Source organism: Dryobates pubescens, chromosome 1, assembly GCF_014839835.1.
Source record: "Dryobates pubescens isolate bDryPub1 chromosome 1, bDryPub1.pri, whole genome shotgun sequence".
NCBI classification, from domain to species: Eukaryota; Metazoa; Chordata; class Aves; order Piciformes; family Picidae; genus Dryobates; species Dryobates pubescens.
The window spans coordinates 60,407,167-60,420,711 of NC_071612.1; the positions used below are offsets into that span (position 1 = coordinate 60,407,167).

At 45.0% G+C, this 13,545-nt stretch overlaps 1 protein-coding gene across 1 annotated transcript in view; it reads right to left on the reverse strand.

The window, feature by feature from the left end:
- The window catches only part of SLC6A1 (solute carrier family 6 member 1), a 78,620-nt gene that overhangs the window by 17,506 nt on the left and 47,569 nt on the right, over positions 1-13,545 (reverse strand). The window contains exons 2-4 of the mRNA XM_054166684.1: positions 3,233-3,677; positions 2,400-2,531; positions 895-995 (exon numbers count right to left, since the gene is read on the reverse strand). Of these exons, the coding sequence (XP_054022659.1) occupies positions 895-995; positions 2,400-2,531; positions 3,233-3,467 (468 nt within the window). The 5' untranslated portion in view covers positions 3,468-3,677. The remainder of the gene's footprint in view (positions 1-894; positions 996-2,399; positions 2,532-3,232; positions 3,678-13,545) is intronic.

Genomic DNA, 13,545 nt, shown 5'->3' on the forward strand with positions numbered 1-13,545 from the left:
GTGTGGCTCTGATAGTTAAGATGAAGAAACTGGTAACAAACAAATTGGTAAGAAAGAGAAGCCTGTGGCTCCAAAATAATCAATTATTGGACTAGCTGCTGTTCTTGGAATGGAATGTTTTCCTCACAGTTTTCTGTTCCACATTGCTTGTGAAAAAAAAAGAATTGAGGGATTTTTACAAAATAGTTTTCCTTTAGTAAGAAATGGCTTATCCTGATTTATGCACATTTTCTTTTAACCTTACACCTTTACAGTGAGACAGATTAATCAGTAATCTACCATAGAATCATAGAATGTTAGCAGTTGGAAGGGACCTCCAGAGATCATCAAGTCCACCCCCCCTGCCAAAGCAGGATCACCCAGAGCAAGTCACAGAGGAAAGCATCCAGGCAGGTTTTGAAAGTCTCCAGAGAAGGAGAGTCCACAACCTCTCTGGGCTCTGTCACCCTCACTGTAAAGAAGTTTCTCCTTGTTTTGAGGTGAAACCTTCTGTTTTCAAGTTTGTATCTATTGTTCCTTGTCTTATTACTACACACCACCAAAAAGAGCTTGGCCCACTCCACTTGACAGACACCCCTCAGATATTGATAGACATTGATCCGATCTCTTCTCAGTCTTCTCTTCTCCAGACTTAACAGCTCCAGGGCTCTCAGTCTCTCTTCATAGGGGAGATGCTCAAGTCCCCTAATCATCCTCGTGGCTCTCAATTGGACTCTATCTAGCAGATCCCTGTCTCTCTTGAACTGTGGAGCCCCAAACTGGACACAGTATTCCAGGTGTGCTCACACCTGCCTTTACATTCAACAAACAAGTCCCTTTACAGTGAGACAGATTAATCAGTGATCTACAATAGCACATTGCTTTACAGTCAAACAATTCCACATGCACACTTACAGCGGTAAAGGAATTATACAGGTAGTATATGGCCCAGGAAATAATCACAATGTAGTAAATATTTAGCCAGAAGGAAAGGACTGCAGCAGCTAATCCCACACCTGTAAGGAAAGCAAAGAGAAACAAAAAAGGGAAACAGTGTCAGCTGAAGAGCTGCTGTTCAGAGGGACAAATACAACACATGGGGCAGGAACTGTGTACTGAATTTTGTAGAAGCAAAGTTAAAGTTTTCAAAGTACCATTATGAAATGGTGACTACATTGAGTGATAGCTCAGTCATCTAGAAATTTAAGCAGTGTCTGGTTCTCTGGTGCTGCAGTAAGCAGTCCCATTTGCTGCTGGTGAGGTTTTACAGGCAGTTCTTACTTTCAGGGAGAAGAGCTAAATCAGCTTGTTCCCCAAAAGAGCAGTGCCACAGCAACTTCTGGCAGCTGTTGAGTACCAGACCAGCTATCCACTGAATACACTGGGCTAAGTGCTTGATGGTTAGTATAATGCTATTATATCATTTCAGATTAAAGAACTCTCCAGAGGCTCCATGATGAGAATACCTTGTCTTTTACCTCAGGGGCACTGGAAAACAACCAGGCTGATGGCAGTTGCCACATGACACCAAACAGGAGCAAGTGTTCAAAACAATCTACACAATGCAAAGCAGGATCTGTACTCTGCACTGTGCCTCCTACCAACATCAGTAACTCCAAAGTTACAATACTTACCTGTGAGAGACATTTTCACCTCTTTGGGTTTTCACAAGGACAAATTTTCCTAGAACAAAATCTACTCTAACCAAACTTTTAGTTCACCCTATACTGTCAATTCTGCTGTGTGAAGTAATTTATAAGCCTGTGTTTAACTTGCTTCTCTTCTGGAACTGGAGTCAGATTAAGACTTCTTAAGTTTCAAAGGATTTAGGACTAGAGCATGAAAAGCACAGCTTGTGAGGATTGCATGTGCAGACTCTAGACCAAAACCTTGAGACTAGAATTGTTAAGGTTGGAAAAGACCTCGGAGATCAAGTCCAAAACTTTAAACTAGCTAAAAATCTAAGCATGGAGTGAGCCTGTCTTAAGCAGTGCAGTACGAAAACATCACTTTTTAAGTGTCTGGCCTTTGAATTTCAACAGGAGATACAAACCTCTGCAACTATAAACAGTGTTCACCAGATTGCTGTGAACAGAGTTCCATACCTGCTCAGGCAAATATTGCTAGGTTTATAATGCTACTTTCAATTGCCTTTACATGTTTACAACAAACCTCCCAAAGATTTCTGAAGTTCAAAAGTGAATTTGTTGAGATCCCAATGCCTAAAGCTTGCTATTCTTAATGGGGAATGAATACCATCCCAGTGTGCTTCAAAATTGTTGCTTCCTTCTCAGAAAGTCAGGGTTTTCTGTGGAAAATCATGGCTTGGATAAAAGTATGAAGGCATAAAGAAATGCTCTTGCCCTGTTACTTTGTGCAACTTGGAAGTCACTGGAAAGCAATCCAAATGTATACTGTACCTTTGAACATTGGGGCAAGCTTCCACACTCCAAGGCCACCTATAGATGTATACTGACCAAGGGAGCACTCCAAAAGAAAAAGTGGCACGCCAGCAAAAATTAAAGTAAGGAAATAGGGAATGAGGAATGCACCTAAAATGAGACAAGAAAAAGTCTGTTAAGTGGTGAGGGGCACTACTGAGCTTCCACTGTTTCCATTCCTATTACACATGAAAAGACACACTTTTTTTTTAACTTTTCAGTGTAACTTTAAAAAGAAAGCACAAGTACACTTCAGAACCAGTATCACAAGGGGTGAAAGGAAGAGGGGAAACATATCTCCTCATCTTTTAAATATTTTCTGTTGAAGTAAAAAGCTAAAATCCAGAAGACTATGCATTTTGTTGGCTTCATCTATCAGAGGAGCATGCAGATAGCATAAAGGCTTTAAACCAGAACTGGCTGCTCTCCAGCTGAAGTTAGCCTTTTATGTTAAGCTCAGAGCCAGCATTACAAGCCTCTCAAAAACTCAATCCTCTCAAAAACCTCAGACCAAAAGGGAGGGCTCTGGAGGGTTGGAGGGCAATGTGCTTTAGTTCTGCTCTAATTCCTTATGGTCTTTTAAGAGCACCTGCCAACTAGAAGTCAGAATAAACTCCAGAGCAGACCTCAAAGCTGAGCACCACATCTAAAGTGGCACTGACCCTCCAGGACAAATGTAAAGCAAAAAAAAACCCCAAACCTCCAAAGCAAACCAAACCACACCTATAGGGATGAAACAGCTGTCAAAACCAAGCGCTGCTTTACTGGTAATTTTTATATCAGAGGTAGTAAGAACGAAGCAGCAAACATACCTCCACCATTCTTGCCACAAAGGTATGGAAATCGCCACACATTCCCTAAGCCAATAGCATACCCTACACAGGACATAAGAAAGTCAAATTTCCCTTTCCAAGTGTCTCGGTCTGGCAGGTCCGTCTTCTTCTTCTGCACTTTTACTACCAAGGTTTTAGGCTTGTCATTGGTGATGGAAGCATCCACTTCAGTGGAGATCTGTCCATCTGCCACTTTGGTGCCATTGGTGGCCATGTCTCTGGGTTTGGCTGGAGAGGCTCTGGCAGCAGCCGGGCGGGAGACCTCAGCACCAGTCCACGTGGACAGCAGCTTTGCGGCTGGCGGTCACCCAGCTGGGGAGGCTCGGCTTCAGCACAGAAACACAGCACCCCAAAACCCCCAGGCCCTCAGTGCCAGAACACAGCGTGAGCTAGTCCACAAGATGGTACCAGCTTCTGGATTGACCTGCAAAACAAAAGATTACAATTCAGCTTTGCTTCAGCAGCACTGAGAGTCATAAAATCATCAGAGCGCTTTGGTTGGAAGAAACCTTGAAGATCACCAAGTCCAACCATTAACCCAGCACTGCCAGGTCACCACTAAACTGTATCCCTCAGCACCACATCTACAAGGCTTTTAAATTCCTCCAAGGATGGGGACAGCACCACTGCCCTGGGCTTGGCCACTCTGTCAGTGAAGAAATTTTTCTTCATGTCCAACCTAAACCTCAAGGTCATTTCCATTTGTCCTGTTGCCTGATACTTGGGAGAAGAGACTGACCCTCTCCCCACTCCAATCTCCTTTCAGGGAGTTGTGGAGAGGGAGAAGGTCTCTCCCCAGCCTCCTTTCCTCCCGATTAAACAACCCCAGGTCATAGAATCAATAAGGTTGGAAGAGACCTCAAAGATCATCAAGTCCAACCTGTCACCCAAGACCTCATGACTACTAAACCATGTCACCAAGTGCCACGTCCAATAAATGAAGTCCCTCAAACTGCTCATTGTAAGACATGCTCAAGACTTTTTTCCAGCTTTGTTGTCCTTCTTTGGTGACATTTAGAGTGGTCAGAGACCTCACCACTGAAAGAGCTTCGCAGCTCAGGTATCTCAAAGAGCTTGGCTCCATTCTTTGGATTTTTTATTAGTGACTCTGTAGGAAGTAGGGCAGAAATAACACAGCCACAGCTACTAATTTGTTTTCTTTCCTATAGATCTCTTCTGAGTCTATAGAAACAAAATAATTTTAAACTGCAGCACTGTCTTGTGCATGGTGTGCAGCATGACTTTTATAAATATATATGTAACCAAAAGATGTCTCAGTAACAGGATTTCTATTTACAAGCCCAGTAAATAATCTATAGAACAGTCCAGAACTTGGACAATGAAACTATTCCATTAAAAAATTTAAAAGGGAAGTCCCATGTCTGCAAAGTCCCTTCATTGACAAGAAGTTGTGTTTATCAGGCAACAGCACTCACCACCCTTAATACTGAACTTGAAAAGTTCTGCACAGCAGCACTTATCTAAAGCACCTTTCTCTAAAACACTCCCAGAGGAATTAAACAATAAAGGAGATCAAGCAGCAGGACATAATCCTGGGTAATGATGTTCCGTTTTACATGTGGTTATAATTAGCTGTTAATATAATCAAATGTTTCACTAAGCATACCTGATAAGCACTGTAAGACAACAGGCTGCAATAATCACTCCTCAGTTCCTGGGCTGCGTTCCTGCACCTTTCCAAAAACCATTACTGCTACTAAAAAGAATCTAAACAAGGAAAGGAAAAATCCAGGAAGCAAATATGTGTAAGGAAAAATGCCCTGAAATATTTCAGTCACCTCTGAAGTTTGTGTGACTCCTGTAGGTTTCCACTGGAACTAGAAAAAAACCCCAGTGAGCTTGTGTCTACTGGATGGTGCCTGCCTGCCCATTAATGATTGTCTAGGTCCTCTTGTTAATGTCTTTAGCCATATGCCAGTCACCGGTCCTCAAGCCAGGGATGGCAGCAAATGAAACACTTGCCAGGGTGACGCTGCACCTTATGGCAATGATGGCAACACTGGCCATGAGGTCTTGCAAAGGTCAGTGACCATTTAACTTACAGATTTGCACAAAGGACAATCAAGATTATTAGCCACTAATTGTAAGGGTTGGAGCACCTCTGCTGTGAGCATATGCTGAGGGAGCTGGCATTGTTCTCCCTGGAGAAGAGAGGAGTGTTGGGGAACCTTGGAGCTGCTTTCCAATACCTGAAGGGAACCTACAGGAAGGCTGGAGAGGGACTTTCCATAAGGGTGTCTAGCAATAGGACAAGGGGAAATTGTTTTAAGGTGATGGAGAGCAGGGTTAGATTGGATCTTAGGAAGAAGTTCTTTGGTATGAGGGTGGTGATACTCTGGAGTAGGTTGCCCAGAAAGCTTGCAGATGTGCCCTTCCTGGAGGTGTTCAAGGCCAGGTTGGATGAGGCCTTGAGCAACCAAATCTAGATGAGAGCCATCCCTTCCACCTAAGCATTATATGATGTTATGTTTATGCTAAAAGTGGTATAAAAATATCCATGTGAAGCATGCCATAACCAATGTTTTTCTTCAGCATCTCATTTCAGATCACGGCACCATTCTAATGCTTATTTTAAGGCCACATCTAACACTAAAGAAGGAAAAAGGGTTCAGTTGGAGGCTTCAGAAGAATCAGCTGTAGGCATGCTTGGGTAAGGAGAGAAACAAGAATCATGCCTGTTCCTCTTGGAGCTGGGACTCAAAGAGGTATACTACATCTCTGTGCTTTCACATCCTTTCAAGTCCTTCTATGTACAGCTATCTCCCCTTCATAATCCTGGGGGCTTTGTTTTCCACACTTCCATGAAAGCCTGTCCAATATTGTGTACCAATAAGCACCACTTCTGGTTGTAGGCACTGCAGGTAACTCATTTCCTTGCACACAAGGAAACAGATCAATATATTGGCAAAATGGTGAAAGTCTGAACTCCTCACCCACATCCCTGTGGGACTGTGGCACAGACAGCTCCAAGGATGCTCTTACAAATGTGCAGTTTGCCAGCACCACCTACTGATGAAGAGACAGAACTGGAAGTGCTGCTTCTGAGCCAGCCCGGGCTTTGCAAAGTGAAGGATCATCACAGGGTTCCAGTGCTTTTACAACCAGGTCTTGTACTACGTTAGATGGTGGTTGCTGCTGTACACACTTGGCCTGTGCTTTACCATCAGCAGGAGCATCCAAGCACTGGAAGAGACTGAGTGCATTGAGAATGTGTAGGAAAAGAAACTCAAAACAACATAAAAAAACCCCTCCAGCCCCCCAATCCTACACAGGTATGTGTATATGTAGGTATATCACAGAATGGTGGGAGGTGGAAATGACCTCTGGAGATCATATGCTAAAGCAGGGTCACCCACAGCAGGTTGCCCAGGGTTGTGTCCAAGCAGCTTTGAAATCTATCCAGAGGAGATTCCACAACATCTCTAGGCAGCCTGTTCCATGGCTTCAGCACCCTCACAGCAAGGAAGTTTCTCTTCCTGTTCAGAAGGAACCTCCTGGGTTCCACTTTCTACTTATCCCTTGTCCTACCACTGGGCACCACTGAAAAGAGTCTGGACACATTTTCTTACTCCCATCCTTTAGCTCTTGCTGAGCCCTGATGAGATCCCCTCTCAGCCTGCTCTTCTCCAGGCTCAACAGCTCCAGAGCTCTCAGCCTTTCCTCCCCACAGAGATGCTCCAGGCCCCTCAGCATCTTTGTAGCCTCCACTGGACTCTCTCCAGTAGTTTCCTGTCTCTCTTGAGCTAGAGAGGCCAAAACTAGAGACAATACTGCACAGACCCACGTACCAGCAGGTAAACCTCTGACCTGTACTGGTGCAGGAGGTTATTCCTCTCCAGGGTCAGGACTCTGCACTTGTCCTTGTTGCATGACATGAGGTTCCCCTCTACCCAACTCTCCAGCCTGTCCAGGTCCCATTCAATGGCAGCACAGCTTGACAGGGTATCAGACACTCCTCCCAGTTTGGTATCAACAGCAAACTTGCTGAGGGTCCACTCTGTCCCTTGAGCCAGGTCATTGAAGAAGATATTGAACAGGACTGGGCCAAATACTGACCCTCTTGGGAACACCATGATCTCCAGATCTCCAATGAGATTCTGCTTGTTTGGTTTATAATGAGGGAGAAACACATCCAGATCCTGCTGAATGTTAGACCTGAACAAGCAAGCCAACAGTAAGGTGGATTTGCCCTCTCATACCTACAAAGAGTCTCGTGCTGAGTGCTGGGCATTTAGCCTGCCCTTGCTCTTCCAGCCTCCTCAGACTCTGGAGAGGTCTGGGTATGAATCAAAGCCTCTGTTGAATACAGTGAACACTGCAGTTCAGAATCCATGACAAAGACAGATTGGAGGGTTAGCTAGAACATCTTCATGGATAAAACAAAGCACCTGGGATTTTGTGAGTCCTCCTGGAGGAAGTTGCCTAGACCTGTTTCTGGGCTACTGCAATGCTGAATGTAAGGCTGAAACTTCAGATGAGACACCAACGAGTGTGCACGTCTATGTCAAGGGTGAGGGGGATTTGGCAGGCAGCCTTAGTGCTTTTAATATTAAAAGAGTAACAGTAGTAGTTCAAACAATCACATGTGGAGATGTGCTCACCTTTATGGCACACAACAGCCTTGGGCAAACGTCCCATTGCACACACACCAGAAGTATTCAGCATCCTCAAGCAGTGGCAAGCCCAGAGAGACCAGAGACCCAGCAGAGATTAATTTTGAGAGGATGGAGGTGGGGGCTAACCAGTTTGCACCCATCTGGCCCTTTACTACTGATACAATTAGTCTATTTGGAGACCAGGCTAGAGGTTTCTCTGGCAGTGGTGTCAGGGCATGGACCTTTGTGCATCCACGGTGACACAGGAAATTAACATTGGAATGAAAAAATGCTTTCATTTTACAGGCTTCAAAGTAGAGGGGTTCCCATTCTATGAAAAATGTTCCCCAAGCCTAAGAAACAATAACAGCAAATTACAACAACAGAAGTCACCTCTATCTCCAATCCACACTCTCCATAGCCAGTAGTACTTCAGAAACTATGACTTAAGTACAAGCCTCTAGAAGAACTGGCGATACAGCAGCAAAGATACTTGGACATGCTCTCTAATCTGATTAGGCAATATCCCACAGCTCTGGGATTTACATTTAAAATTGCTGTGACATGGAATGGGACAGAAAAGACACTTATGTAAGCTCTGTGGTTTGGCTTGGGCAAAAGGAAATACAAATTGTAGCTTCCAGCCAGCAGAGCAGGTATGATGCTCACTATGCAGCGTGATGCTTTGTGGGAAGAAGATGGAGAAATCTTTTTAAATAAGCCCTTCTTTGCTCTCCCAGTTCCTTCATGCCAACACTGAGTGTGCTAGGAAGGGCACAGCAGCTTCCCACCACATTCTTCAGTGCACAATAGAGCTTCCTTGACTTCAGTTACTAAGGTTGCTCAGCCAAGAGGAGAAAGCCCTCTGAAACAGGGTTTTGGATACCATCTGGTTGTCCTGCATCACCACCACATTAGAGAAGAATGACCTGTGAGAGCCAAGCACACATAGCAGCCAAGGTAATAAGCACAGCCAGGGAAACTGGAACAAAGAGAGTGCCACTTAATTAATAAAAGCATTTTTCTCTCTCCTGGTCTGCATAAAAGTGGATTAAAAGAGTTCAGAACAGGCTGCATAAAATGCAAGTGAACAGCAATATTACTATCATCTCTCACAAGTGATATCAAAAGGCAGTGAAGAACAGCTCAGAAGCACACCCAGCCAGCAGGAAACCCCAACTCCTTTAACTGATGAACCTCTGTTATGTTCAAAGTTCATTACTCCCTCCTCTCCAGTCCATTGTGTTCCTCCCTCCCCAGAAGGCAGCAGCTCCAAGGGCTCCGCACAAGGCAAGACAACAGCAGCTCCATTCCAGAAGTGCTAAAGAATTGATGCTATATCAAACACCACATTGGCTGCCTAGAAGGTATTATTCCTCTAACCTGGTGGGACTTCATCTGGGCTCACTGTGGCCATGGGCTATTTTCCCATAGGACTGCATTTGGATTGGACAATCAAGTTCCACCACAAAATATATACCCCATGGCAGCAGAGTCCTGGAGCATATGAGATGGCATTGAAATCCAGAAAGTACAAGGATTACTGAGCTCATTGGACTTCCTCTCTGAGAGTCCAGTGGAAAAGGAGCTGGGGATGCTGATCAACATCCGGCTGAACATGAGCCAGCAGGTGCTCAGGTGGCCATGAAGGGCAACAGCATCCTGGCCTACATCAGCAATAGTATGATGAGCAGGAATAGGGAAACAATTGTCTCCCTGGACTGGGCAATGCTGAGGCCGCACCTTGAGTGCAGTTTTTGGTTCCGGACCCTTCACTACAAGGACATTGAGGTGCTAGGGCATGTCCAAAGGAGGGCAATGAACCTGGTGAAGGGTCTGAAGAACAGATCTGGTGAGGAGTGGCTGAGGGAACTGGGGTTGTTCAGTCTGGAGAAAAGGAGGCTCAGGGGAGATCTTCTCACTTTCTATAATCATCTGAAAGGAGGATGGAGCAAGGCTCGGGGAAGTGGATCATCAGTCTCTTCTCCAAGGTAACAAGAGAGAAAATGGCCTCAAGCTGTGCCAGGGGAGGTTGAGGTTGGACATTAGGGAAAATTTCTTCACTGAAAGAGTAGTTAAGCATTGGAACAGACTGTGCAGGGAAATGATGGAGTCACCATCCATAGAAGTGTTCAAAACACATGTAGATGTGGTGCTGAGGGACATGGTTCAGTGGTGGACTTGGCAGTGCTGGGTTAACTGTTGGACTTGATCTTGGAGGTCTTTTTCAAATTTTCTGACCCACAAGGAGAGCTTTATTATTCTTTGACAGGAAGCCTACTGCCAAATACTGTGCACACAGGTAGCGCACACCAGGTGATCTCATACACTGCCCCACCACACCACACCACACACACAGAGCAGAACCCACTAGGCACTGAAGAATGCTGCTACTAACTTATCCTACTGGTACTTCAGATCTCTCCTGAAAAATCTGCCTCATTTACTTGGACATCCCCAAACTGTTTTGATTCAACACTTTGTACAATGCCCAGCCAGCCATGGTGGCACCTTGGGTTTCTGAATGAGAGAAGAATTTTCCCTTATGCACAATTCCTAAATTACATATTGACACTGGTCACCTAAAAAAACAAAAACAAACAAACACCCCCCTTCCCCCCCCAACCAAAACCAAACCCCAACAAAACTCCCAAACAAAAAGCAAAGGCACAAATCACAAAACAAAACCACAAGAACCAATAAAACCCCAACCACAAACCAGACTAATTCATTTTTCTTCTGCTTCACCTCTTCTGAACTTCCTTGTAGTCTCCGCTGTTCAGGAACAACCATCACAATCTTTGAAGTGTTTCACAGTGCTTGGCCATCTATTTAATTTCTTAGGCTGGATATGTCGAATCTGGCACCACTGTAACAAAGTCACTGATGCCAGTGGCATCTACACCAGCCTCTAATTCCCCAGCTGAGTGCTCCAGAGAGCCCTGGCAAACCACAGGGAGCCAACAGGAACTGAAGCTGACTCGGTCTATTGCAACACGAAATAAGAACTGCAGCAAGAGTGCTTGGAGGCACAACAAACACAGGCAGGAAAAGCATAACTATTCCAGAAGATCAATGACAGGCAATTTTATTTTCACCACAAAACTGTGCAAATTCTAAATACCACTTCCTATATTTTCACCCTGATTTTACCTAACAGAATTACAGAGGGGTTAGAATAGAATAGAATAGACCAGGTTGGAAGAGACCTCCAAGATCATCGCATCCAACACCACCTAATGAACTAACCCATGGCACCAAGCACCCCATCAAGTCTTCTCCTAAACACCTCCAATGATGGTGACTCCACCACCTCCCCAGGCAGCCCATTCCAATGGGCAATCACTTTCTCTGTGTAGAATTTCTTCCTAACCTCCAGCCTAAACCTCCCTTGGTGCAGCTTGAGACTGTGTCCTCTTGTTCTGATGCTGGCTGCCTGAGAGAAGAGACCAACCTCCGCCTGTCTACAACGTCCCTTCAGGTAGTTGTAGAGAGCAATAAGGTCTCCCCTGAGCTTCCTCTTCTCCAGCCTAAGCAACTCCAGCTCCCTCAGCTTCTCCTCATAGGGCTTGTGTTCCAAACCCCTCACCAACTTTGTTGCCCTTCTCTGGACTCGTTCCAGCAAGTCAACCTCCTTCCTAAACTGAGGGGCCCAGAACTGGACACAGGACTCGACATGTACCCTAACCAGTGCAGTGTACAGGGGCAAAATGAATTCCCTGCTGGCCACACTGTTCCTGATACAGGCCAGGATGCCATTGGCCCTCTTGGCCACCTGGGCACACTGCAGGCTCATGTTCAGCCTACCATCGACCAGTATCCCCAGGTCCCTCTCTGCCTGGCCGCTCTCCAGCCACTCTGACCCCAGCCTGTAGCACTGCCTGGGGTTGCTGTGGCCAATGTGCAGAACCCAGCAGCACTTGGATGTGTTCAATCTCATGCCCTTGGACTCTGCCCATCTGTCCAGCCTGTTGAGGTCCCTCTGCAGAGCCTCTCTACCCTCCAGCAGATCAACTCCTGCCCCCAGATTGGTGTCATCTGCAAATTTACTGATGATGGACTCAATGCCCTCATCCAGATCATCAATAAAGATTTAGGTTTAGGTTTTGTGCAAATGACTATTGGGGAGAAAAGCTTGGTAGAACTTTATCCAGGGCTTTATCTGGAAAAATACTGTTGGGTTTTAGGTGAATTTAATATGCATGAGCCCTTCTGTGATGGCTTTCTTGTGTTTAGCTTGCATGAAATAAATAGTGGGTCTTAATGATATTTTTACTGTGTAATAAAACATCACATGATTTCACCCAAAATTCCCAGGTGCAGTCAGTGAAGCACAGTAGGTGTTCCAAAGACAATATAGCAATAGATGAAGGACCTTAGTTGGATCCCAGTACTTCTGGAGCTGGCTCAAAACACAGGATGTGTGTATCTAAGTTAGGTTGGTTGCTTGTGCATAGCAACTTCTTATTTTCAATTTAAAAGCTTCTTTTTACCCTACACAAGCCTACATTTTGACCTAAGCATCATCTTCCCTCTGACTAATAAATAAATAATCAGATATACAGAAATAAGAGTGGCACAGATCTAAGCAACTGCTTGATTACATTTATACAGCCAACTACATTTCTTTCACTATTGATACTTGCAGGAGGAAATCCTCTGAACACCTGGTTGTCCACAGACTTTCTACTCATCTCTGGTGAGATCCCACCTGGAGTACTATGTCCGTTCTGGTGCCCCCAGCATAAGAGAGACATGAAACTGCTGCAGTGGGTCCAGAAGAGGGCCATGAAGATGATCAGAGGGCTGCAGCACCTCCCCTATGAGGTCAGGCTTCAAGAATTAGGGCTTTTCAGCCTGGAGGAGAGAAGGCTCCAGGGACACCTTAAAGCAGCCTTCCAGTTCCTGAGGGGGGCTGCAACAAAGCTGGGGATAGTCTTTTTACAAGGGCTTGTAGTGATAGGAGGAGAGGCAATGTATTGAACCACGAGGAGGATGGATTTAGGATGGCAATTAGGAAGAAATTCTTTACAGTGAGGGTGGTGAGATAATGGAATAGATTGCCTAAGGAGGCTGTGAATGCCCCCTGCCTGGAGGTGTTCAAGGCCAGGTTGGATGAGGAGCCTTGTCTAGTGGAAGGTGCCCCTGCCCATGGCATGGGGAGTTGAAACTGGTCCCTTCCAATTCAAACTATTCTATCAATCTATGAATCTCTCTTCTCTTTTTCCTCATAACTATTTGTATACCATCTATTTACTTTCCTGACAGATTTTGGAAAGCTCTGCATGCTTAAAAATGAAACAGTAATCCACAAAAGCTGCCACCTCTGCAGGTGGTATGAACCGCTGTGTCATTGCCAGCTGAGAGCTATGCACTGGAAAACCTTTGTGTGGACATGGCACTTTGGGATATGATTTTAATAGCTGCTGTGGTGTTTGGTTGATGATTGGACTTGACCTTGGAGGTCTTTTCCAGCCAAAACAATTCTATGATTCTATATGAAAGTGTAAGAGATGCATTAAAAACCTTCATGCTGCACTACAAAGCACTTATTTTGTGAACAGTGCTCTGTCTTGGATGGGGAAAAAGTTTGAATGCTTGGTTGAATAAGAATTACAAAACAATCTTCACTAGGATGTACTTAGGGCTTCTGAACATGTCCTGTATACTGACATC